This window comes from Populus trichocarpa, chromosome 8 (genome assembly GCF_000002775.5).
Source record: "Populus trichocarpa isolate Nisqually-1 chromosome 8, P.trichocarpa_v4.1, whole genome shotgun sequence".
Taxonomy (NCBI): domain Eukaryota; kingdom Viridiplantae; phylum Streptophyta; class Magnoliopsida; order Malpighiales; family Salicaceae; genus Populus; species Populus trichocarpa.
In genome coordinates, this window is record NC_037292.2 from 5282614 (window position 1) to 5308835 (window position 26222).

The following is a 26222-nucleotide window of genomic DNA, read 5'->3' on the forward strand; positions in this document are numbered from 1 at the left end:
AAATGGATTCTGAAATAAATGCATATTGTTTTTTTTTTAATATTCTTATTTAAATATAAATATTTACACTTATAATAATCAAATGAACATATCTAATTCGTATATCTAATTCCCTCTATAAAATTAACAAGACATGCACTTCATATTAAAACAAGATATATATATATATATATATATATATATATATATATATATATATATATATAAAGCTATCCTGGCACCAATTACATAACACAGGTGGCGTCAATGCAAGGGGTGCTAATTTGAGTTTTTCCGGGCAAGGTTAGCCCTGGGCCATCCTTAAGAGTTAAGTTTACTTCTGGATTGGGCTTTTTGTTTGATCTGTCATCCAGGGCTTTCGAGACCAATACTTTTCAATGTAATGGGTCAAAAGCCCATTCGGAACTTCTTCTTTTTTTTCATGAATATCTATCCGCCTTCTGTCCCGTCATCTCATGATGCTCTCGGTCCTGTGATGCTATACTAAAAAACCCACCACTAATAGGGTGAGCAGTGGGATAATGTGAGTCCTTTACATTAGAGGTTTTCCTTTTTCAATACCGTTCATTTAATTTTTAGCTTACCTTTTGTGTCCATGCCTTTCACTCTGCAGCTTGTGCTCCGTGCCGTTGGCTTCTCTGGAGCAGATATTCGGAACCTGGTCAATGAAGCTGCGATCATGTCTGTAAGTTTCTGAATCTTGTCAAGAAAGATACAGATACCGGTGGAAATATTCCCTGGTCAACCAATGGCGCAAAGGTTTTATAATCTTTTCAGCATGTGGAATGTGTAGAGAGAGACTACTGTCATATGTCTACCTCCCATTTATATTTATGATATATATTCGGACATCTTTATTTCTGAACACGTTATTGCCATAGATGGAGCATCTCTCTACCACCCATTTATATTTGTGATATATATATTCGGACATCTTTATTTCTGAACACTTCATTGCCATAGATGGATAGCATCTTCACATTTTTATAGAATTACCTCTGAGAACAACAGGGGTTTAAAAACTGCGTGGCATTTGTGTCATGTTTCTCCATGTTAATCGCCCATCTTGGTTTAATTGAATATCATCAGTTATTTCTTCGACCCCGCCTTTTTCTTTGGGGTTTTATACGAAGAAAATGGAATGTGGCTGATGAGAACATGAGACAATGGTTCCCACATGAGAGAGGGAGGAGAGGCACTAGGTCCATTAAATGGGAGCAGGGTCCATTGCTAATTCTTGTAGTTAGCCTGGTTTTGAATGCTTCTGTTCAGTTGAAATCTTAACTTTAGTGGATCCCGTATTTCATAAAGTCATACAAGTTGAGCTGTTGGAAGGTTCACTGAATTCTCCAGCAATGTGGAACATTATGTCTAATCATTTATTGCAGGTAAGGAAAGGGCATTTCAAGATCTATCAGAAAGTTGATGTGTTAGATAAACAATACTCGAGGGCATGGGTCATGGGTGTACTTCTTACAGAGGAAGAACAACAGAAATGTGAACAAAACACATGTCTGTCATTATTCATCCTCGTGAAGTGACAAGGAGTCTATAATTCTGTTTAAAACTAACCATCATATTGATATTCTTACTTGCTAGGTATCGTTTGAAAAGAAGAGAGACTCCCGGATGTACATGAAGCTGGTCATACGGTATTAGCTCACTTGTTTCCTTCCTTTGATTGGCATGCATTTTCTCAGCTCCTGCCTGGAGGCAAGGTGAAATTTCTCTTTGCAAGCTGGATTTGTTATTGCTGCTACTCAACTGCTGCAGTTTCTTCTAATCACTTCTCCTTTCCTTTAATTTTCATCTTTTTGGTCAAACACGAGCAGGAAACTGCAATATCCGTTTTCTACTCACGAGAAGATATGATAGACCAAGGATACACAACCTTCGGCTACTTGAAGATGCAAATGGTGGTAGCTCATGGTGGACGTTGTGCTGAACGTCTTGTGCATGGTGAGGACGTTACTGATGGAGTGTTGAGCTGTGAGATAGCAGTTGAAGATTGTATTCTGTTACAGTTGGTTATAACCAACGGGAATCTTGTATAGATAATACCCAGCTAAGCTCATGTATAAATAGCAACGATTACAAGCAAATAAAGTCATGAATTAGAAATCATTCACTTACCCATTGTTTCTCTTCTCTGTTCCTCTCTTCATTATTCTTCTCTGCAAATCTTCTTATTACTTCAACCATATTCTCTGTCTCTTCACAACATATGGTATCAGAGCCATATCACTAAAATCAAATAAAGAACATCAAGAAACTGAGTTTTCTTGAAAAAGAAAAGCAAAGCAGAAAAGATCAATCAATGACAACAGAATCAAACAATTTTGTGCAGGCAGCAATACCAAGATTTGATGGTCATTATGACCATTGGTCTATGCTTATGGAGAACTTTCTTAAGTCCAAAGAATACTGGAGTCTAATAGAAAAAGGGATTGGTGCAGCAAGAGGAGAAGGAGCACAATCAGCAGCACAACAGAAAGTAATTGAAGAAGAAAAATTGAAGGATTTAAAGGTCAAGAACTACCTATTTCAAGCCATTGACAGAACCATCATTGAAACTATACTCAATAAGGAGACTTCAAAGGCCATCTGGGATTCCATGAAACTGAAATATCAAGGATCCACCAAAGTGAGACGTGCCCAGTTACAAGCACTTAGAAGAGAATTTGAAGTTCTTGGCATGAAAGAAGGGGAAAAAGTTGATGAGTACTTTACAAGAACATTAACTATTGCAAACAAAATGCAAGTGCATGGAGAAAGTATGAAGCAGAATGTAATTGTTGAGAAAATTTTAAGGTCAATGACCTCAAAATTCAATTATGTTGTCTGTTCTATTGAAGAATCTAATGATTCTTCAACCATGTCAATAGATGAACTTCAAAGCAGTCTCCTAGTTCATGAACAGAGGATGCAAGGTCAGAAAGAAGAAGAGCAGGCTTTAAACATTACTAATTCAGAGAAAATGGGAGGAAGAATTGAATACAGAACTGAAGGGAAGGAAAGATTTCGTGGTGGTATCAGGGGAAGGGGTCGAGGAAGGGGAAGACAGCCCTACAACAAAGCCTTGATCCAGTGCTACAACTGCCAAAAACTAGGACATTTTCAATACGAATGTCCTGTTAGAAACAGAAATGACAGGAATGCATATTTTGCAGAAGTAGATGAGGAAGAAGAGATGTTATTAATGGCCTACAAAGATGAAGGGGATCATGAAGATATACAGCAAAAAGAAGAAGTTGTATGGATTCTTGACTCAGGTTGCAGCAATCACATGTGCAGCAACAAGGAATGGTTTTTTGAATTTGATGACAAGTTTAGAAGAACTGTAAAGCTTGGAGACAATTCAAAAATGATGGTTATGGGAAAGGGACATATCAAGCTAAACATCAAAGGAATTACACAGGTATTCACAGAGGTATATTTCATACCTGAATTGAAGAACAACCTCCTGAGCATAGGCCAGCTGCAAGAAAAACAGTTAGCAATTCTTATCAAAGATGACAAATGTAGGGTTTATCACCCTAAGAAAGGTTTGATTATGCAATCTCAAATGTCATCTAACAGAATATTTCCCATACTTGCTACTGTGATAACTCCAATGGCTAGTTGTCTACAAGCAACATCTGAAGATGTCACCAATCTATGGCACTGTCGATATGGGCATCTAAGCCTAAAGGGGCTGAAAACCTTGGTTTCAATGGAGATGGTCAAGGGTTTACCTGCACTGAATGACTCATTAAAAGTCTGTCAAGATTGCATGAAAGGAAAGCAGCATAGAGAGACATTGCCAAAGAAAAGTCTGTGGAGAGCATCCAAGAAACTACAACTTGTCCATGCAGATATTTGTGGACCCATTTCACCACAATCAAACAGTGGGAAAAGGTACATAATCACTTTTATAGATGATTATAGTAGAAAAACTTGAGCATATTTTCTATTACACAAATCTGAAGCACTGTCTATATTCAAGAAATATAAAGTGAGTGTGGAAAAAGAAAGTGGTGAAAGAATCAGTTGTTTAAGAACTGACAGAGGGGGAGAGTTCACCTCAAGTGAATTTAATGATTTTTGCAGCACACATGGAATCAAGAGACAACTTACCACAGCATACACCCCACAGCAGAATGGGGTTGCAGAGAGAAAGAATCGCACCATAATGAATATGGTGCGCAGCATGTTGTCAGGGAAGGAATTACCAAAGCAATTCTGGGCAGAGGCTGTAAATTGGTCCATCTATGTGATAAATAGAAGCCCCACCACAGCTGTTCCCAATACTACTCCTGAAGAAGCTTGGAGTAACAGGAAGCCTAGTGTTGAGTGTTTCAGTGTGTTTGGATGTGTGGCTTATGCTCACATACCTGACAATCAACGCAAGAAGTTAGATGACAAAAGTTTCAAATGTGTGTGGTTAGGAGTAAGTGAAGAGTCTAAAGGGTACAGACTTTATGACCCTGTGGGAAAGAAAATCATCACTAGCAGAGATGTAGTATGTGTGGAAAATGAAAAGTGGGAGTGGGACAGAAGTGCAGAAGAGTTGAAGCATAAAGAGTTAGAATGGGCAGACATTAATGAGGAAGAAGACAGTGAGATCAGTGGAGGTTTTGAAGGTGTAAACAGTCATCCTGAACATGCTGATGGTGTGCACAATGATAACTTATCAAGTAGTCTTGTAGATAGTCTACCTGATGGAATATCACAGAATGACAAGCAAGAAAGGTGCAGAAGAAAACCAACCTGGTTAACAGATTATGTGACTGATGAAGCACTATCTGAAGGAGAAGAAGAGGGAGGACATAATCTTGCAATGCTCATCTCTACAGAGGACCCTGTCACATTTGAAGAAGCAGTCAAAAGTGAAAAGTGGAGAACAGCAATGAATACAGAGATAAAGGCCATTGAAAAGAACAATACATGGGAATTAACTGTCCTACCAGCTGAAGCAAAACCTATAGGAGTGAAGTGGGTATTCAAGACCAAATTAAATGAAGAGGGAAAGGTGGACAAGCACAAGGCAAGGCTTGTGGCAAAGGGGTACTCCCAAAGACAAGGAATTGACTATAATGAAGTATTCGCACCAGTAGCTAGGTGGGATACAATCAGAACTATCCTAGCATTGGCAGCTCACAAAGGCTGGTATGTTTATCAGCTGGATGTTAAGAGTGCCTTTTTGCATGGAGAGCTAGCTGAAGCCATATTTGTTGAACAACCACAAGGATTTGAGAAACAAGGAGAGGAGCATAAGGTGTACAGACTGAAAAGAGCATTATATGGACTCAAGCAAGCCCCTAGGGCTTGGTACAGCAGAATTGAGACTTACTTTGTCAAAGAGGGCTTTGAAAAATGCTTCTGTGAACATACATTATTCACAAAAACCAGTGACAAAGGCAGTATGCTAATTGTAAGTCTATATGTGGATGATCTTATCTTTACAGGAAATAGTGAATGCATGTTTAAAGGCTTCAAAGACTCAATGATGAGAGAGTTTGACATGTCTGATCTTGGAAGAATGAAGTACTTTTTAGGTGTGGAAGTCATACAAAATGCAGAACTGATATTCATCTGTCAAAAGAAGTATGCTAGAGAGGTGTTGGGAAGATTTGGAATGGAACATAGTAATGCAGTGCAGAATCCAATTGTCCCAGGATGCAAACTTACAAAAAATGAAGAAAATGCAAAGGGTGTAAATACTACAGAATATAAGCAATTAGTTGGCAGTTTGCTATATTTGACAGCCACTAGACCCGATCTTATGTATGCAGTTGGGTTAGTCAGTAGATATATGGAAAGACCCACTGAAATGCACCTTCAAGCTGTCAAAAGGATACTAAGGTATCTCAGGGGAACTACAGAATTTGGGATTATATACAGAAAAGGGGATGAAGGACAACTAAGAGCATATGCAGATAGTGATTATGCTGGGGATGTTGATGACAGGAAGAGTACATCTGGGTTTGTGTTTATGCTTGGTACAGGAGCTGTTTCTTGGTCCAGTAAGAAACAACCCGTGGTGACATTATCTACAACAGAGGCAGAGTTTATAGCTGCTGCATCCTGTGCTTGTCAAGGAGTTTGGTTAAGAAGAATTCTGGGCAATATTGGCCTTGAACAAGTGACTAGTACAGTGATCTATTGTGATAATAATTCTGCTATAAAACTTTCAAAAAAACCCAGTACTACATGGTCGAAGCAAACACATAGATGTCAGATTTCACTTCCTAAGGGATCTTACAAGAGATGGGGTTGTGGAACTAGTATACTGCAACACACAAGAGCAAATTGCAGATATCATGACGAAACCACTAAAGCTGGAGGCTTTCTTAAAGCTAAGGGACAAATTAGGCATGGGTATGATGCAAAAATTGAACTAATCGACAAATTAGTTCAAGGGAGGATGTTGAGCTGTGAGATAGCAGTTGAAGATTGTATTCTGTTACAGTTGGTTACAACCAACGGGAATCTTGTATAGATAATACCCAGCTAAGCTCATGTATAAATAGCAACGATTACAAGCAAATAAAGTCATGAATTAGAAATCATTCACTTACCCATTGTTTCTCTTCTCTGTTCCTCTCTTCATTATTCTTCTCTGTAAATCTTCTTATTACTTCAACCATATTCTCTGTCTCTTCACAACATGGAGGAGGTGATGATCTTGAAAAAATAACAAAGGTAAATGCGGTAATTTGAGCATAACATCGTTTGGGCATGTCCACGGACTGGGCCTAATCGCCTGCCCAATATTCCCATTTGATTACTAAAAAGTAACAAGAGGAAAAAGGTAGCAATTAGGAATTGCTGAAGTCTCTTTGATAAAGATTTAGGTATTGTTTATAGTTAAGGGTAGGCATTTCGGTGGTTGTCCTTCGACAAAATGTATTCTTTCCAGATCGCTAGAGAGATGGCAATCAGCCCTATGGTTTCATCAGCGTGACCCAAACACATATGCAAATTTTTTTGTTCTCTGTCTAGAATTTTACGTTAGTGTATTGCCATAGCAGAACAATATTGTATAGTTATGCATCCAGTGACTGTGTTATTGATCATTCACATCCAATTCCTTGTCGGTTTCTTCTAAATGGCGTTTTTCTTGAATGTATGTTTTGTTACGTACAATTCATCTTGACGAAACAAATCTATATTCCTCTTCGCCTTGCACTGAATTTAAATTGTCAATCTATGTTTTGTTGTATCGGTTATGAAGATTGTCAATCTGTGCGCAGATTCCGAACCCTATTTTGTACGCCAGTTTCGTATACAGGGAAGCAAGCCAAAATATATATATATATATATATATATATATATGTAAGAGTGTTTGTTCCTGTGATTGAATTTATTTTTAAAATGTTTATAAAATTGTTTTTTTTTTAAAACATGAAAATAATATTTAAAATTAAAAAAAATATTTTGATATATTTTTAATTAAAAAATATTAAATAGAAATTCTTTTCTTTTTCTATTGTGTGTGTGTGTGTATTTTATTCGTATTCGTCCTCTTGGAAAAGAAGGGAAGGACTGTTTCGTTGCTGTTTACCGGGGAAGAAAATCAGGGTTGCAAAACGAGGCGGTTATATTTGTAGGACCAGTAAAAAAAGAAGCTGAAGCTGGTTGTTAACCCTGGTGGGTGCATTCTAATCATTAACAGCTTGCTGTAAGAAACAGCGCCCTCTCAAAGACAAGAGCCAAGATGGAGGAGCAGCAACAAGAAAAAACACATGTAGTTGACAGCAACTTCCCACTCTTCTCTAAAACCCCTAAACGCCCCAAACTCCAGAAAACCCAAAACCCTGATGAAAGCCCTGAAATCCCCAAACTCGAAAAAGAAGCCTCCTCAAACCCTAGTAACCCCGACTCCGCCGCCGCCAAAACCACTTTGTTTTCTGACCTTGGCCTCTCCGAATGGGCACTTCAAACCTGCAAAGAACTTGGTATGAAGAACCCAACACAAGTACAATCCCACTGCATCCCCAAAATCCTCTCAGGCCGGGATGTTTTAGGCCTGGCCCAAACTGGGAGCGGCAAGACGGCAGCTTTTGCTTTGCCGATCCTCCACCGCTTAGCTGAAGACCCATTTGGGGTTTTTGCTCTTGTTATAACACCAACCAGAGAATTGGCGTACCAATTGGCAGAGCAGTTTCGTGCTTTCGGTTCTTGTTTGCATTTGAGGTGTGCTGTTGTTGTTGGGGGTATGGATTTGTTGACTCAAGCTAAAACCTTGATGGGGAGACCCCATGTTGTTATTGCTACGCCGGGAAGAATTAAGGTTCTGTTGGAGAATCCTGATATTTCTCCTGTTTTCTCTCGAACCAAGGTAAATAAATAAATAAACAAATAAAAAAGAAGCTTCTTGATTGTGGTTTTTTTTTCTTTTCGTGTAATTCTAGAAATACATCTTTTACTTGGTAGTTTTAGTCCTTTTAGCTGTGATTAGTGTTTGATGCAATTTGTTAACCGTGAGTAGTTTTTTGTGTTCATTAAGGATGTGGAGATAGATTTTGCTTTTTATCTCGCTCTTTAAAGTTTAAAGATTGGAGCTTTATTTATTTCTGTTTTGCTCATTGTATGCTTCCTTTGTTTGATAAAAGTGTGTGCTTGTATATTTTTTGTTTTATTTTGTTTCAGTTTCTAGTTTTGGATGAAGCTGATAGGTTGATTGATGTTGGATTTCAAGAGGAATTAAGAGTGGTGTTCAAGTGCTTGCCGAAAAGTAGGCAAACTTTGCTTTTTTCTGCCACAATGACAAGTGAATTGCAAACGTTGCTTGAGCTTTCTGAAAATAAGGCTTACTTTTATGAGGAATATGAGGGTTTCAAGACGGTTGACACTCTTAACCAGCAGTATATTCAGATGCCCAAGAATGTGAAGGAGGTTTATCTTGTTTACATTTTGTCCAAAATGGAAGAAATGGGAATTCGATCTGCCATAATATTTGTCTCTGCCTGCAGGTATAAATTGCTTCGATGCAAATTTCTTCTGTCTGCTCCCTGATATTCTATTTTACCTGCTGTTTTTGTTGTGCTTGCGATATTTGCTTCTTTCTTGTGGTAATAATCATGCCATCAGTGGCTTGCTTGTCAGATGACATACCTGGTGACATCTCTGGGTTGCGATTTTCCATGGCACGTGTGTTTGCCCCTGGCTAATTTTTCTCTTGTGACTTAAAGATATTGAATATGATGGTATTACTTTTTCCAGAAGAATTTTATTGGTTACCTAGGGACTCGTTTGGAATTGTGCTTGTAATAGAAAGGTGCCATCTGTCCTAGTTAATCTTGTGGCAGAAGAGGGAAGTGCCTATACCATGAAGGTGTGTTGCATCAGCTGTTCGATGGCAAAAAAATCAGTCGGGGGATTACTAATTCCTTTAGGAAGCATAGTTTCATAAGTTGCATCAACTTCTCTTTTAAGATGACCGCTGGAAATTATATCTGGTTCATGCTACATTCTGTGAGCTGTATATCCTTGCCTGAGCCTTCTTCATTTGTCAATCCTCCTTTGTCTCCCTGTGGGTTTTGTGTAAATTAGATTCATTTTGGAATAAAATGTTCTTGCAAACTTCTCAATTTCGATATCTGGAAAACCCACTCATTAATGCCCCCGTCTTTGTAATGTAAATGCAGCACTTGTCGCCTTTTGAGTTCATTACTGAAAGAGCTTGATCATGAACCTGCAACATTGTACTCACTTGAATCCCAGTCGGCTAGGCTTGCTTCATTACATCGGTTCAAATCGGGACAAGCTTCTATATTAATTGCTACCGATCTTGCTAGTCGTGGTTTGGACATTCCTACTGTTGATCTTGTTATCAATTATGATCTTCCAAGGTTATACTTCTCAATGATCTTTATTCTTTGTTAACTTATCTTTAAAAAATTGTGCTTAAATTATCAGCCTGATATTGCAGGGATCCTACAGATTATGTTCATCGTGTAGGGCGTACTGCAAGAGCAGGCAGGGAAGGGCTGGCTGTGAGTTTAGTTGCTCAGGTAAATAGTGGAAGGCTGTAATATATTTTTGTACCTGTAGATTTTATATTCTCTTTAGAGCGCCATCATAACCCTGCAGCCATTCTTGTAATTTTCCAACAGTTTAATATTCTTCCAATTATGTTCTGAATGGCTAGTTTTATGGGTATCCCTATGTCTGGGAACATTATCTGGGGTGGAAAGTTATTAGTGTTCCTAAATGTGTGCGCTAATTTTTCATGATTAATGTCAAATCATAGGTCCATGGGTCTCCCTATGTTCTGATTACACGTTAGTATATGTTTAAGAGAAAGTTTGCCCGATGTTTTTTGTTATTTTTTAGTCCTTGCTTGTCCAAAGAGCATCAAGGTAGCCATTTACTGAAGATGCTTAATTTGCCTTTTGTTCTAGAAAATGAGAAGTGAGAAAAATAATATTGGTAGACATTCTTTTTCATGCCTGTCCAATTGATATTAGATTTTTTGAAGTTAACATTTGGATGCTGTTTTAGAGTTTGTGCATTTTGCAACACATGCAATGGGTTATATCACCAGCTTAAATGGTTAAGGATTGTTTTACCTGTCAAAGGCTCTTCAACGGTGCCTCTTTGGCATGATTCTTTGTAGTGCACAGGTTGTTTGCACAAAATGAAGCTGTAGTTTCTGTAGCTTTCTCCGCCATAATATATGTCTTCTATTTATGTGGACATTGACTCTGAAGGCTGTGATACATTAGTGCTGTTTAGTAATTGAATTGGACATTTTCACGAGTGTGAGTACATGTGCTCTGGTCTCCCATGTCTGTGCTTGTGTGTATTTGTTACAGGGTGATCTATAAATAGCATTTTGCAATTCTCCGCTAGAGTAGAACCTTTAGGTCTATGGAATGTGCTGTACTTTGAATGTAGTTTTTCTCAACTTTGTTATATTTGATTGGCAGCATGATGGAAAACTCATGAAAGCTATAGAAGCTGAAGTTGGAAAACAGTTCGAGAAATTTGAGTGTAAAGAGAATGAGGTCCTTTCCGATATTACGAAGGTTAGATCTCTTTTTAACTCTGAGTAACTGATATTACGATGAAATAGTATATGCAGGGTGTTCAGCTACTTGGTTTGAAGAGACATTCATATCCTATTAGTGCTGGGCTTTCTTCCACAACTTTTTGTGGGAATCACATTTAGCTCAAAGTCTATATGCATGCTGTAACATTCTGGATGAAACTAGCTTTTCTTGTCGATGTGATGGCCAATCACTATCAAATGTATCCAGCCATTCTCCACTAGAAAGTCTTTTTTCAAGCCATTTGATTTTGCCTGACGCCTAGATATATTTCTGCAGCAAGGAAGTTATAGGGATGCCATGCAATTAGATTTTACCATTTCAACTCCACTGCTTCAGTATATTCATATGCCAATGCTTGTGTAGGTTAGTGAATAGTTATACAAACATAGTCATATGCATTTGGTTGGTCTTGCAGTGATTCATTTCACCTTGACTATTCTTATATCATTGGACCCCGTTATTTTTGTTATGGTTTACAAGATATTCTACAGTCACCTTGCTGGCTGAATGGTGGTTGACAAGTATTCTAAATAAAGCTTAATGACTAAAGACCTTTTCTTTTTCTTTCATCTGGGGAAAAAATGAGAAAATTGAGCAGAAAGAAAAATCTGATTGGTTTTTTTCTTTGAAGCCTGATGAGAATCATTAAACAGTAGTCTTCCAGTTTGCTTATGTATCTTTATATTAATTTGCAGGTTTACAAGGCTAGACGCGTCGCAAAAATGAAGATGATGGATGACGGCTTTGATGAGCTAGTAAAAGAACGGAAAAAACAGAAACAGAAATCCCTAGCAGAGAAGGGATTGTTGAAGAATAAAAGGAGAAAGAGGAAAAGTAAGGATATGTTGAGCTGATGGTGGATTACGTGTTGTGCCTCTTCTAATCCCGCTGCATTTTGCGAGCAGCAACTTTGTTGTGAAGTCAAGGCTGCCTTCCTCTAGAACATTTCTTCAATTTTATTATAGGTGAGAGATTCTTTTCTTTGCATGTTTTGAGCTCATGGAGATTATGACCAGGACTAGGAGTAGCATCCCTTGGATAAATTTATGTGCATGTCAATATACGCCCCCGTAAATGACTAGGCATCCACGTGTCTGGCTATTTTGATCGAGTCTATTTATATGTTTATTTATATTTGTATTCACTATTCAGTAAACTGCTAAATATTAATTATATATCTTTCTTGTATCAGAATCCATCCAATCAGTTGCTTTCTACTGAAATTTCATCTGACCCTCCTTTGTTACGACATCATAGCTCGTTTGTGATGCTCCTAATTAGTTTCCTGTTAGAGGGGGGAGGATCTTGACTTTAATTAAATTAAGGTATCGTTTGAATGGTTTGAAGTATTTTTTATTTAAAAATATATTAAAATAATTTTTTAATTTTTTATATTAGTATATTAAAATAATTTAATAACACTAAAAAAATATTTTAAAAAAAAAGACATGAGTATGCCATAATACTAAACGGGGTCTAAGTACTTTTTGGTGGCCCTCCTTGCCAGTGTTGATGTTAAAAATATTTTTAAAAAAAAAACAATTAGAACAGTTTTTTGAAAGGCGACCTAATACCTGCATCTTTTGGAGCTCGTTTGTATCATAGTACTCTTTGAACCTTTGGGTTAAAAGGTCATCTCATCCACCATGAATAAGTAGCAAAATTAACTATTAATCTCTTTGATAAAAGCTATATTTATGAGTTCGTGTTTTCTTAATTAAAAAAAAACGAAAAAAAAAATTCTTAATGAAAAAATAAAACAAAGATGTAAAAAATTATTTTAAAAAAATAAAAAATATATATTATTATTTAAAAAAATGACAACTGCTTGTCTTTATTTTCTAATTATGGTTGCCATCGAAATCGTTCCCCTTACAAATAAAGAAAGAAAGAGATGAATCAATCCACGCATCATGGATCTGGGATCTCCATCTCTGAAAACTCAAAAGGCCCAAGATGCGACTTTATGCGACATTGGGCACGTGTACCAGAATATATTAAACGAAAAACACAGCACTCATCCCGTGCTTTTATATATAAATATATTTGGTATCATGTGTCCTCGCGCTCTCATTATTATCGGACAGCTGATTTTAGAATCTAAGGAGATTAACATTATGTTTAGCATATAATTTATTGTTTACTTAATTCTTTCTTTTGATGTTATTTATTGCTTTACCTATAGTTTTTATTAGCTTGTTTTGTTTTTTATTTTCTATAGTTTTTTCTATTATAAATTATAAAATCTTGTTTTATCTAATAGACTTGAAAGTCAAGTCATTTATATCTTGATTCTGAATATCCAACTCATTCTTTCATAGTAAAATCACAAGTTATTCTTACTTTGGAGAAGATTCTTTTTTATCTATTTGAAAACTTTCTGATTATTAAATTAGTGTTGCTTCATAAATAAATTAATTTAATATTTTTTTTAAAAAAAAACTTTTAAATGGACCAATCCTTGTAACCAGAGAGAAAAAATTTAACCTTCCAGTGCTCATGTTTGTTTCCTTTTTTAATAGACATCGAATGCTTCTCTTCCTTTCAAGGGAAAGGTTAGCATGTCCTACCATAATAAAATATCTCTAATTTACAATTTTATTAAGATAAAATATTTTTTATTTACCATGATAAAATATTTTTGATTCATCAAGAGATATTTGGGCTCAGCACTTAACTATATTCATAAATAATAGGTCTGATAATTCGTCAAAAATTCATAAACATTTAAGCTCGGTATTTTGTTTAACCAAGAGATAGGTTCTTAACCCTCTCATGGTTAACTCTTTTTGACTCTTTAGAGAATAGTTTTAAACAAACAAAAAAACATTAAGTGTTGACATATCAATAAACAATTATAGTTTTATTATATATTATTTTCAAAAGAATTATTCCCAACTATTTTTCTTAAAAAAAAAACAGCCCAGCTATAATGTGTTAATTTATATTATTACATAATTTCATGTAGCAGTTCAATAAAATTAATTTTTAAAGTGTTTTGTTTTTAAATAGACTAAAATAATATATTTTTTATTTTTAAATTTTTTTTTTAATATTAGTATATCAAAATAATATAAAATAAAAATCATTTTAAAAAATTATTTTTTTATAAAATTTGATTACACCACCCAACTAAACACCCCCGTACTATATTTTATATGGGACTAGGACTATCCATTCCAAGACCTGTGAAGAATTTTTTTATTTTCAATAAAAATATAGTACACCTGAATCGATACCTCTCTATTAATTTTTGTTAATAAACCAATTAAAAACACGTGAAAATCAGGAGCATATAAAAAAATCAAAATAATTAATAAAAAAACACTAGGCATTGTTAAAAACAAAATGGACGGAAAAATAATTCGAATAAAACCAATTCCGAGGAGGGTGTAGAAAAGGAGAGGATAACCAACTCTCTTGAAACTGGGTAAATAGTTAAAAAAATTCTGTCCCTGTTAGTTACATTCTTCAAAACCATTAAATTGTATAATAAAATATGCGATTCTTCTTACAGTTCCTCAAGTAACACTGCAGCTATCAATGGAATCCAACGACCCAATAAATAAAAAAGAATTAAATTAAATGCAAGTCTTTGCAAGAAGCTCTTTACTGGAAAAATACAAAACACTCCCTTAGAAATTTCAAGATTTATCAACCTTAAATCACTCATTTTTAGGGTTCTATTCCAATTATTTCCCATGTCTTCTGCTTTTGATATCGCTCAATATTATTTTTTATTTTCATGTCAATTATTGGTTCATTTGTCAATTATTTTTATTTTCTTTACATGCATTTTTTTAATAAATTTATTAGCATGACCTAGCAAAAGGAGTCCAGTGCTGAGACCATTGCTAATTTTCATTACCTCCTTCATCATCTTGCACCCTCGATCACGTGTTTGTCTTCTCTTTCCCGGTGGTCACCCAGTCAAAGCTCACCTCCTTTTTTCTCCGTTTGTTTGTTTTCGACCCCTTCGCCATCACCGATCCCAAACTGTCAGCTGATTAATATTGACTCCAGCGCAAATTCCCATGCAGCTCGGCCTCTTCTGGTCTGAAATCAATATATAAAGCTTGTAAAGCTTCTAGTCGCTCGGCTCCTACACCAGCAAACAAAAAATCGACTGTATCAGACTATCAGAGTTAGAAAATCACCCCACATTTTCAAGTGAAATGGCAGCTGAGCTTGTAAAGCTAACGAGTCATTAAATCTAATAAAATCATCATGATTTTAAAAATCAGATGACACGCCTTATCAAAAATTGCTAAGCAACTTCTAACCTTGTCTATACTCCATCTGTGTTCTAGGCTATCCGGCCCACGACGAGATGAATGGACGGACTGCCTCCGATGTGCGAGTAATTTAGAACTTATAGTCCAACAATTCATTTCTGTAGAAAGGGGAAAGAGGGTGTTTAAGATTGCCGTTTACCGTGTTTTTTAAAAAAATTAAATTTTTAAAATTTAAATTAATACATTTTTCTATTTTTAAATTGTTTTAGTATTAAAAATAAATTTTTAAAAGAATTAATATATTTCAAAATAAAAAACACTTCTAAAAACACATTTACATTCAATTTCAAATATAACTGGGTTAGAATATCTCCAACGAAGCAACTGAAAAAATAAAAAAAATAAAAAAATTCTACTTTTAGCTTTTATGTTTGTTTTTAAACATTCCAATCGGTCAGTCAAATGAATAGCTAAAATAGTTATTCAAGACAGAAAGTGTCATTTCTACATTTCTATGTAAATAAGACAAGAATAAATAAAAATACACCTTTTCTGTTGGCCAATGTTTTTTTTATTTGTTTTATATCTGTTTGCTAACGTTATATAATTATATTAAAATTAATTTAACATAAATATATTAAAATATAATTGGCTATTCTAAATAGTTTTTTATCATTGAAATATAAATAAATAAATAAAAATTATATTTATACTATTTAAAATATTATTTTATTAATTTAGCTATTTTAAAAGAGCATTTCCAATGGGAGCATATGCTCTTACAAAGGAAAGAGACAATTACAGGTGCATTTTTCAACAAACAAATGGAAAACCAGGTCACTGTCACAACTCACACGGTCCCCGCCATGTGATAATATTATTTTGGCACCGAGCATTTTTCCCTGCGTGCAAGGAAATCGCAGAAAAGATTGAGTTGGGTGTAAGTTGTCTTGGATATTCATATTAAATTAAAACAAAAAAAAAGAATCACAAAAAAAAAAAAAAAAACATGAACAAAAGGAAAATCTCTTGATCGACTGGATTTTTATCCAGTCGTTAGATTTAGTGTTTTTTTCTTTTCGATTTCAAAACATAGTTGCAAAACCGTTGTTCTAGCTGTTTAATTGCTAGCTTTGAATTTTAATCACCATAAAGATCAAGACATGCTTAACGAGCTGTTCTTGTAGTTTGTTGCTGGGATTTCGGGCTTTCAACTGAATGAGGTTTAGATATTGTTTGGTGGGTGAAAGTAATTATTTTTTAAAATATTTTTTATAATATATAATGTTTTTTAAAAATTATTTTTGATATCAGTATAATAAATTAATTCAAAAATAAAAAATTAATTAAAAAAATCATTTTATAAAAAAATAACAATACCATAAAATACAAAAATTGTATTGATAATATGTTTCAGGGTGTGTTTATTTTGTGTTTTAAAAGCTTTTAAAAAAAATAATTTTTTTTATTTACTTTAAATTAATATTTTTAATGTTTTTAATATGTTGATATTAATAATAATTTTTTAAAAAAATTAAAAATATCATAGCTTAAACAGAAACACTCGATTATTAATATCGGTACCAGCAGCAGCAGCACAGTGACAATTAATGAAAGATGCGATTACGAGGAAAGGTTGAACAAAACAACAAATTAGATTGACTGTCCCCGGCTTCGAGAGTAACAGTGTACGTGGCAGGGGGGCCGAGAAAGATACAGAGTTTGCATCCAGAAAACAATAATTATCTGAGAAATGAAACCATTATAGTGATATTAAGTATTTTTAAATCAATTAATATTAAATATCATTTCTGAGTTTTTAATTATGCACTTTTCATATTGCCTAGTGCTATCCTATCTCCTATTTAAATTTTAAAAAATCAAGATATAGATTAATTAACTGTTTGGGAACATGAGGAAACCGTGTTTTTTTAAGTTTTTAATTTTTTTATTTAAAATTAATTTTTTTATGTTCTTACATCATTTTAATATGTTGATATTAAAAAAAAATTATTTCAAAATAAAAAATATTTTAAACTGTAATCATTATCATAATATCAAACTCACGTATATCTATTGGACCAACCCTTAATGTTTGATAGATAATTGAAAAAGTGCATCTATTTTGCTGTGTAAAGCATAGTTTTGAAACTCGTCCCGGTCTGACGGGTCGACCCGGGACCCGGAGCTGTAACTGAGTCGGGTTAAAGAAAAAATAAGAAAAAACCCGATGTGACCCAGCGACCCGGCAAAACCTGGTTGTAACCCGTTGACTTTTTTTTTTATTATTAAAACAACATTGTTTTGATTTTTTAAAAAAAATGACCCAAACGACCTGGTCAAAACTTGAAATTCAAGTCTTGAATCGAGTCGACTACCGGACCGGATCTATAAACTATGGTGTAAAGGTAATCATGCTTTTTCCTTGATAATGCAGTCTTCCCTGTCAACCTTTATCTATTTTTATTTTATGTTTTTTTTTCTTGTAATAGTGGACATCCCGCTGTACTTTTATTTATTTTTTCATGCATGAATTTAATTCATCGCTCGAGAAGAAAACAAAACAGAATCTATTCCATCCCGGCTATAAAACCAGAGCAACACACTCACGTAAAATGGAAAACAAAGAATCAAATCAATTTCCACGTGCAACACACTTAAAATAAACATGTTTTTTTTGCAACGATTTTAAAAATAGCTGTGATGTAGCTTTAATGTGGATAAAAACTAGAAAAATAATAAAAATATATTTTTTAGATTTGTTTTGAAGGTTCTTCCTGGTTTTAATTAGTTACATCTACCTGTTATAATTATATAAAATGATCTTATAAAATTTGAGCTCAATTTAATAAGTAATCATGTTTAAGGTCATAGCTGTTTTTGTCATGGTACGTGCCCGAGGCATCCAAGTTTCTTCGCATGCTTTAGATTATGTATTTAAAATGTGTTTGTTTTTGTATTTAAAAAATCTTGATTTTTTTTTCAAGTTGTTTTTTTATAAGTTTTTAAAAAATTATATGCTAATATCAAAAATATTTTTTTAATATATTTTTAAATAAAAATACATTGAAAAACAACCATTACTGCAATCACAAATACCGGCTTAACCTACAAACTCATCCATAAAATTCATAACTAATGATTTATGCTCCGTATTGAAAAACAATCATTACTGCAATCACAAACTGCGTTCTCAAAAAATTCAATTTTTTTTTTTGCTAAAATTTAATATGTTTTGTATGTTTTAGATCATTTTGATGTACTGATGTCAAAAATAATTTTTAAAAAATAAAAAAATATTATTGACATGCATTTCGACACAAAAAATTATTTAAAAAGCAACCGCAACCATACTGACAAATACACTCTAAAAAGTATAGTTTGTATAACGATACTTACACTTTATAATAGAAAATCTGAAACCACATCACTTGGAATTTCATTATAAAATCATGGTGATTTTGTAATAATTTTAAAAATTATTACATTTTATACTTGAAAAAATAAAATCAACAAAAATAATTTTGAAAAAATATCATAACAAAATAAAAAAATCATATATTAAAAAAAAACTATGCGGGGAAACACTGTAGCAATCCACAGTGTTTTGTAAAGAAAACTACAGTGCAAAAATAATTTTGAAAAAAATTATAAAAAAAATATATGTTAAAAAAACTATATGGGGAAACACTGTAGCAATCCATAATATTTTACAAGGAAAGTTACAGTAAAAAGAAATTTGAAAAAAATCATAAAAAAAACTATATATTAAAAAAAAAACCATGTTGGGAAATACAGTAACAATATACAGTATTTTATAAAAAACAAAATTACAATGTAAAAATAATTTTTTAAAAAATTATAATAATAATAAAAAAATATGTAAAAAATAATATACAGAAAAACAATGTATCATTCAACCGCTGGAAAGCTACAGTATTTTCCTAAATTATTAAGCTTTTGTTATAATAATTATAATAATAATTGGCACAATGTCGTCTCCCAAACCACGGAGGAGGAACTTTACCAGCTATAGGAATTTTTTATGGTTAACACGAGACATATTTTTCACATTTTTGCTTTGTCAACGTCAACCATTAACTTAATCCTACTGTTCAGGCGCATCCAGTAACAGGGGAACTATATAACCAATCCCGTCCTATTAATTAATTTTTATGATTTACTTTTAAAAAATAGATAGACATAAGTAAAAAAAAAACCTCAAGTTAAAATATTTTTATTGTTTAAATAAGCCATGGAAAATAACTGCACCACAGGAGTCCTATCACAGTCAATTCATTTTTTAAAAAAATATTTTTATGCAGAATTTACAAGAGAAATTTCTTATCTGGAGACCTTTAAAATCCGAAAACTACATCATTAGTGTTTCTAGGCCAACCCGTTTCCACAAATTTTTACTTGGATGCTTGTAATTATGGTAATTATTGTTTTTAAGAATGTTTTTTATTTAAAAATATATTAAATATTAAAATAATATATAATAAAAAATTAAATAATACACTTAAATTGTTGGACTAGTGAAATTCATAAGTGAATCTCATTTTATTTTATTTTTTATTTTTGATATCATTCTTTTTAAAAAACGTCATTTTAACTAAGATTTGCTGTAAATTTAGAATCTTTTCGCCCACAATATATTTCATGGTTTTTCCTCTGTCAATTCAAACTTCGAAGGTTTGAAATCTAACAAAATCACAGAGATTTATTTAAGCAACTGGATAATAGCATAACGGTTCACATTTAAAACCTGTTTGTTAACATGATGTACAGTAGGAGTAACAAATTATGATAAAAATTGTTTTTTAAATATTTTTTTAAGAAATTATTTTTGATAATAGAATATTAATTTTTTTTTAAATACCAAAAAAAAATTAATTCTTTTAAAAAATATGATTTGACCCAATGCCGAACAGAATTAAAAAGCTTATATTTTATATAAATTTATGCTTTTAGACTTTAGTGCTTTGGCATCAATCATGTCAACTTGTTTTTTAAAATAACAGATTCTGTGGGGATGTGCTCATTATGCATATTTGTGTTGAAAAAAACCGACAAAAATTATCTGTCACTGTCATCACATGGTGAATCCGTCCGAGTGAGTCCAACGTGACAGACAGCGAATCTCATTGGGGTGTTTTGTGATCCGACTTCGATATCTTCATTTTCTTTGTTTCTAGTTTCTACTCTCTCTCTCTCTCTCTCTCTCTCTCTCTCTCTCTCTATATATATATATATATATATATATATATATATATATTATTGTTTTTGGTATTTTATTAAAGAAAACATCACCCTCTTTTTGCTCACCACAGCTATTTCAGTCTCTATATTTATCACATGAGCTTCTAAGTTTAAAATCCGGTTCCCATCTGCCCATTTCGAGCTTCCTGTGTTTCAGGTAGTTTTTCAATTTTCTCTATCTAAACTGTCCAAGTCTTTCGGTTCTTGCTCCCTTTTCAGTGTTTTTTTTTGTGTGGTTGCTTAGAAATATGATGGAATTCAGTGGAAAGTGAGATATAATGGATTTGTTGTGATGTGTTAAAAGCGACTTTTTCCTTTTCTTTTTACTGAAACAAAATTAGTGGGAAGTATTTTGGTTTCTGGCGAGCGTAATCCATGTGGGTTGTGTTAAATCTCTGTTTGGCTGCAGAGAAAATGAAGTAAATTTGAACCTTCTAGACAGTCCCCCCCCCCCCCCCTCCCCTCTTCATTAGTTCCCCCCCTTCTCAATCTTCTTTTTTTGTAAAATCTTTTTATTTTGAGGGTTTTTAGTAGTGGATCTGATCTCTGGTTTTTTTGCACGTTGCATTTCCTGTTAGTTAAGTACTTTGGTTAGTTTCAGGTAAAAACTGCGAACCTTAGATACCAGGTCTCTCTTTTAGTCGTGGAGGTGCCTTTCTTTAGTGTAGTCAGGAAGTGCCTAATGTATTATGTCCTCATTTTGCTCGATGGAATTCACAATCAGAGTTGAAGTCGCTCTCATAGATAGTAGATCTGACACTCAACGGTGTTTTTGAAGTGCAAGATTTCCATTTCAATTCAATATTTCTTTCCGTTTTGTTTGTTTGTTTAATCTGATCCTGTCAAAAAGATCTTGATTTCCTAAAAGAACTGTGCCTTTTGGGGCTTTCAGTAAGCAAATGGCATGTAGTCTCCTGCATAGGGGTGAGCACTGTTAGGTTCGAACCGAATATACCGTTTGCTCACCCCTAGTTAAGTAGTCTTAGATGTTCCTTTAGATCTTCTAGATTTGGTGTTTTTAACTTTCAACAGTGTTGCCCCTTCTGCTTTAAGAGGGATTGGAGGCACGTGAGGTTTTGAATGTTAAGCAAATCGCATTAGCGAGGAAATGCAATGTAAATATAAAATAATAGTCAGCAATGTCTATTTTGCATGCAGGATTTATGTTACCTCTTTTGGTCAGCAAATTTCTTAGCTTCTCATAGTTTCGTTTCTTTCCAAATTTGTTACCCATGTGTGTGTGGCTATTGGGGAAAAACATGAGGAATCTTTTTTAGATGACCTATATGCTGCGGTTTGAGCTTTCTTCCTTGGGGACAATGGCACGAGACCTTCTCTGAAATGTTGACTTTTATTTTTAATTCGAACTCAATTTTGCCGCTTTCTTGCTGTTCCCTTTAGTTTACTGGGCGACTAAACAAAGCAACATCGGTATTGGATCTTAATGTTGGCTGTTATTCTTAGTTTGAGATTCTACCTTGTCTAGGGCTTAGTAAAGACAGGTTCATGTGCGTGCTTGCACTGTAAGCATTTGTGCAGTATTGATAGTTTTTCTGGGAGTCTTTATTCAACGTAATATTTTAGTTATGTAGAAGTAACTTTTATGGTTCTAAAGTAGCTATTTATGCCAAATTAAATGACTGCTACTCCTGTGTTTTTTCTTTTTTGTGTTAAATCTTTTTTTTCTTCATGTTCAAAGCTAGCATGTGCTTTTCAGCATAATCTGCCAAGTATTCGTTGAAAACTCAGTTAATTTTATAAGGGCTGATTGTTCTGATGGAGGAGAGATTGACATATGCTGCAGACCCAGAGCATACTTTTTTAGTTATCTTGGTTAGACTTTGGCACTTTTTGTTCACACTTTGAACCTGCTGGAGTTTCATAATGGAAATCTTTGTGGCTTCCTACTGACTCATGTTCTGCTGGTGTTTAAGCTTTTGGTGACCTTAGTTCTTACTAATTTAATTTACTTATTTCTGTAGCTGAACACTTAGGCTATGTGCTTTACATTTCGGATGCAAAATCAATGATTGTGGTACGTTAGGAAACTAGCTATTTTTGTTCATGATGCTTCTATTGACCTTGTTGTCAGCTACTGCTGTGTTGTATAGTGTTTTTAACTCCAACTTTTGGTAATATAACTTTCTGTGATGAACATTTTCTAGTCCATATATGCATCAAAAAGTTCACATGCTTTTGTTAAGAGATGCAATTGTCCCTAAACAACTGTGATTTTGGGACAGACCTGATTGGTTTCAGACTCATCCTATTGCTGAAGTCAAAAACCCTTTGCTTTTTATTTTTCCAGTGCAACAGCTTTGACAAATGCATGCATTGTGTCACTTGTAAAAGTTGCAGTTAAAGGTTCCTGAATTCCTCATTAAATACTTTTTTTTCTTCTGTTCTTACTTTTTGGTTGATCATGGATTTTTTTCTTGGATGGAAAAGAAAAACATTGTTTGACTAAATTACCTTGTAACTTGCTTTCCCTATGCAAATGGATGATTTATATTTCATGACCTTTTCCAAGTCGTCAACCTCTGGATTAGATTAGTTATCCTCTAACTTGCATGTAGTACATATCAGAACTTGTTAGTTTCCTTCAATTGGCATGTTGAAAAACTAGATTCTTTCAGGTTTTGATTCATCTATATGAAGCATTTGGCCCTTCGTTCCATCAAGATTTTGAAACATGGATTTCCACTTGGCTATTTATCAATAGTTTCTTTCTCTGCACCAACAGCTGATAACCTTCTAATTATTCCTGATCTTGATACCTTTTCCCCCTGTCTTCTTCTGCAAAGAAGCACTCTTAGTTTCAGCATCATTCAATGGAGTATTAAAGTTGGACTCTTTATTTCACCTAATTACAAGTGTTGAACATACAAGTATTTATATTTTAGTTATAATCTTCAGATTATTAAACATGGTGGATGCCATTGCTCTAGCTTTACTGATTTGTAGCCCATGGAAGTATTTGATGTTGATGTTGATGCATCGTTTATCATTAATTTATTTTCCAAATTTCATAATTAAGTGGAATGCAGAAATTACTGAACCTTGAAACTTTTTTTGTTTCAGAATTTATTGAACCTTGGAACTCTTTTTTGTTGCCTATTCTTATATCACAGAATCCGTAGTGATCTCGATTTATATTCATCTCGAGCCTGATGCTGAATTTAAGCAATTCTATATGCTTATAGTTTGAAACGTTTTGTGCAGTGAAAATCATCTTCCTGAAGCACAATGTCCGATCTTGAGGCCCCCTTGCGCCCGAAGAGGAAGAAGGTGTGGGTAGACTATTTTGTGCAGTTCCGATGGATTTTAGTTATTTTCGTCGTTCTCCCAATCTCCTTCACCCTTTACTTTCTCACTTATCTCGGGGATGTCAAATCAGAGATGAAGTCCTACAAACAGCGTCAAAAGGAACATGATGAAAATGTTAAAAAAGTTGTGAAACGTCTTAAAGAGAGGAATCCGTCAAAGGATGGTCTTGTCTGCACTGCTCGTAAACCCTGGATTGCTGTTGGAATGCGAAATGTTGACTACAAACGGGCTCGGCACTTCGAAGTTGATTTATCAGCTTTTCGTAATATCCTTGAAATTGATAAGGAGAGAATGATTGCTAGAGTTGAGCCTCTTGTAAATATGGGTCAGATCAGCAGGGCAAGTGTCCCAATGAATCTTTCTCTTGCAGTCGTTGCAGAACTTGATGATCTCACTGTTGGTGGGCTCATTAATGGTTATGGGATTGAAGGAAGCTCTCATATCTATGGCTTGTTCTCCGACACTGTTGTGGCATATGAGATTGTTTTGGCAGATGGTCAGGTTGTTAGAGCTACCAAGGACAATGAATACTCTGATCTTTTCTATGCCATCCCCTGGTCTCAGGGAACACTTGGGCTTCTTGTCTCTGCTGAGATCAAGCTTATTCCTATTAAGGAATACATGAGGCTGACCTACAAACCTGTAGTGGGTAATCTGAAAGAACTTGCGCAGGCCTATATAGACTCTTTTGCACCCAGAGATGGAGATCAGGATAACCCAGAGAAGGTTCCAGACTTTGTGGAGACTATGATTTATAACTCTACCGAAGGTGTGATGATGACTGGGAGATATGCCTCCAAAGAAGAGGCCAAGAAGAAGGGAAATGTGATTAACAATGTTGGTTGGTGGTTTAAACCGTGGTTCTATCAGCATGCGCAGACAGCCCTAAAGAAAGGAGAGTTTGTGGAGTACATTCCAACCAGAGAATATTATCACAGGCACACAAGGTGTTTGTACTGGGAGGGGAAGCTTATACTTCCATTCGCTGATCAATGGTGGTTTAGATTTCTCTTAGGCTGGATGATGCCTCCAAAGGTTTCTCTTCTCAAGGCCACTCAAGGTGAAGCAATCCGAAACTATTACCATGAGATGCATGTCATTCAGGACATGCTTGTTCCTCTTTACAAGGTTGGGGATGCCCTTGAATGGGTCCACCAAGAGATGGAGGTAACCTGGTCCCACTCAAATCTTTTTTCCTTTCCTATTTTCTTCTTCTTTTTTTTTGGACAATTTTACTTCCCATCGTTGTTTATCATTGAAAGTTAAAAGTCTAGTCGTATGGTTGGTTTGAGTGGAAATTTAGAACAACCGTGTCTAATCACAGCTTTAGTCAGGAACTCAGGGTGGGCTCTGAGTAAGGAAAATATCTGAGATCACATGACAATAGTAGGTGTTTGCATTGTAGAAAATTGCGTTACCTGACTAAGGATTAAGTTTCTAGATTCTGACCTGACTATTATTCATTTTCCAGGTATACCCCCTTTGGCTCTGTCCGCACAGGTTGTTCAAGCTCCCTGTGAAAACTATGGTGTATCCAGAGCCAGGATTCGAGCATCAGCACAAACAGGGAGATACATCCTATGCTCAGATGTACACTGATGTCGGGGTGTATTATTCGCCCGGACCTGTGCTGAGGGGTGAGGTGTTTGATGGTGCAGATGCTGTTCGTAGAATGGAGGACTGGTTGATAGAAAACCGTGGCTTCCAGCCACAGTATGCAGTGTCCGAGCTAAGTGAGAAGAAATTCTGGAGGATGTTTGATGGTGACCTCTATGAACACTGCAGGAAGAAATATGGAGCTGTGGGAACCTTCATGAGCGTGTACTACAAATCCAAGAAAGGAAGGAAGACAGAGAAGGAGGTGCAGGAAGCTGAACAAGCCCACCTTGAGACTGCTTATGCAGAGGCTACTTAATAATGGACTGATCTTGAAGTGAACTTTGGAAATGTTTGGTAGCATTTCTTTATTTGCTGTTTCTCGTGTTTTCTGGCTGTGCTTGTGAGTCGCTTGCATTTTATTTTTTCCCAGTGAATGTTACAGTTGCTGATTTTTCCCAGTGAATGCTGCTGCTGCTGGACTTTATTGTCGGAGATCTTAAACTTGTTAGATTAGACTCTTGTTTTAATGGTATTTTCTAATCGTGCTCATGTTATAGATAGTCTTTGAGACTGTAGCCCCCAGCACACTGCAGCAAAGGGAAATCTCTCTTTGGGCAACTGTAGTGTGGCTGGGGGAGTTAGTCTAGTGAGGTAAGATTGTTGCTGAGATGTAGTGTTGGCTGTACTGAGCGGGGTTGTACTTGGCACAAGAAAATAAATGAGGTGATGATTCACCCGAAAGTGAAAATTTTCCCTTTTA

General features: G+C 34.8%; 2 protein-coding genes and 1 long non-coding RNA gene across 3 annotated transcripts; 2 read left to right on the forward strand and 1 right to left on the reverse strand.

Moving 5' to 3' along the window:
- Positions 1-1986: 1986 nt before the first annotated feature.
- On the reverse strand, positions 1987-6604 carry LOC127905626 (uncharacterized). The gene is made up of 5 exons (XR_008059820.1): positions 6561-6604; positions 4750-4841; positions 3594-4373; positions 3444-3478; positions 1987-2620 (listed from the first exon to the last, which is right to left on the reverse strand). It is a non-coding gene; the product is annotated as an uncharacterized LOC127905626 (long non-coding RNA).
- An 893-nt stretch (positions 6605-7497) lies between these two features.
- Positions 7498-12262, forward strand: LOC7460680 (DEAD-box ATP-dependent RNA helicase 36). The gene is made up of 6 exons (XM_002311257.4): positions 7498-8323; positions 8635-8957; positions 9633-9836; positions 9917-9998; positions 10917-11015; positions 11735-12262. The coding sequence occupies exons 1-6, from the start codon at positions 7700-7702 to the stop codon at positions 11891-11893; spliced, it is 1491 nt and encodes a 496-aa protein (XP_002311293.1). The 5' UTR covers positions 7498-7699; the 3' UTR covers positions 11894-12262.
- An 8235-nt stretch (positions 12263-20497) lies between these two features.
- On the forward strand, positions 20498-26222 carry LOC7460681 (delta(24)-sterol reductase). Its single transcript, XM_024607435.2, has 3 exons — positions 20498-20693; positions 23759-25030; positions 25335-26222. Exons 2-3 carry the CDS (start codon positions 23783-23785, stop codon positions 25776-25778), a joined length of 1692 nt encoding a protein of 563 aa, XP_024463203.1. The 5' UTR covers positions 20498-20693; positions 23759-23782; the 3' UTR covers positions 25779-26222.

What these genes read in the sequence shown, in the direction of transcription:
- LOC7460680 (XM_002311257.4), top strand. Translation starts at nt 7,700, where the DNA reads ATGGAGGAGCAGCAACAAGAAAAAACACATGTAGTTGACAGCAACTTC. An exon ending in ATCAATTATGATCTTCCAAG is followed by an intron (nt 9,837 to 9,916) that starts GTTATACTTCTC and finishes CTGATATTGCAG; the next exon opens with GGATCCTACAGATTATGTTC. An exon ending in TCCTTTCCGATATTACGAAG is followed by an intron (nt 11,016 to 11,734) that starts GTTAGATCTCTT and finishes ATTAATTTGCAG; the next exon opens with GTTTACAAGGCTAGACGCGT.
- LOC7460681 (XM_024607435.2), top strand. Translation starts at nt 23,783, where the DNA reads ATGTCCGATCTTGAGGCCCCCTTGCGCCCGAAGAGGAAGAAGGTGTGG. An exon ending in GGGTCCACCAAGAGATGGAG is followed by an intron (nt 25,031 to 25,334) that starts GTAACCTGGTCC and finishes TTCATTTTCCAG; the next exon opens with GTATACCCCCTTTGGCTCTG.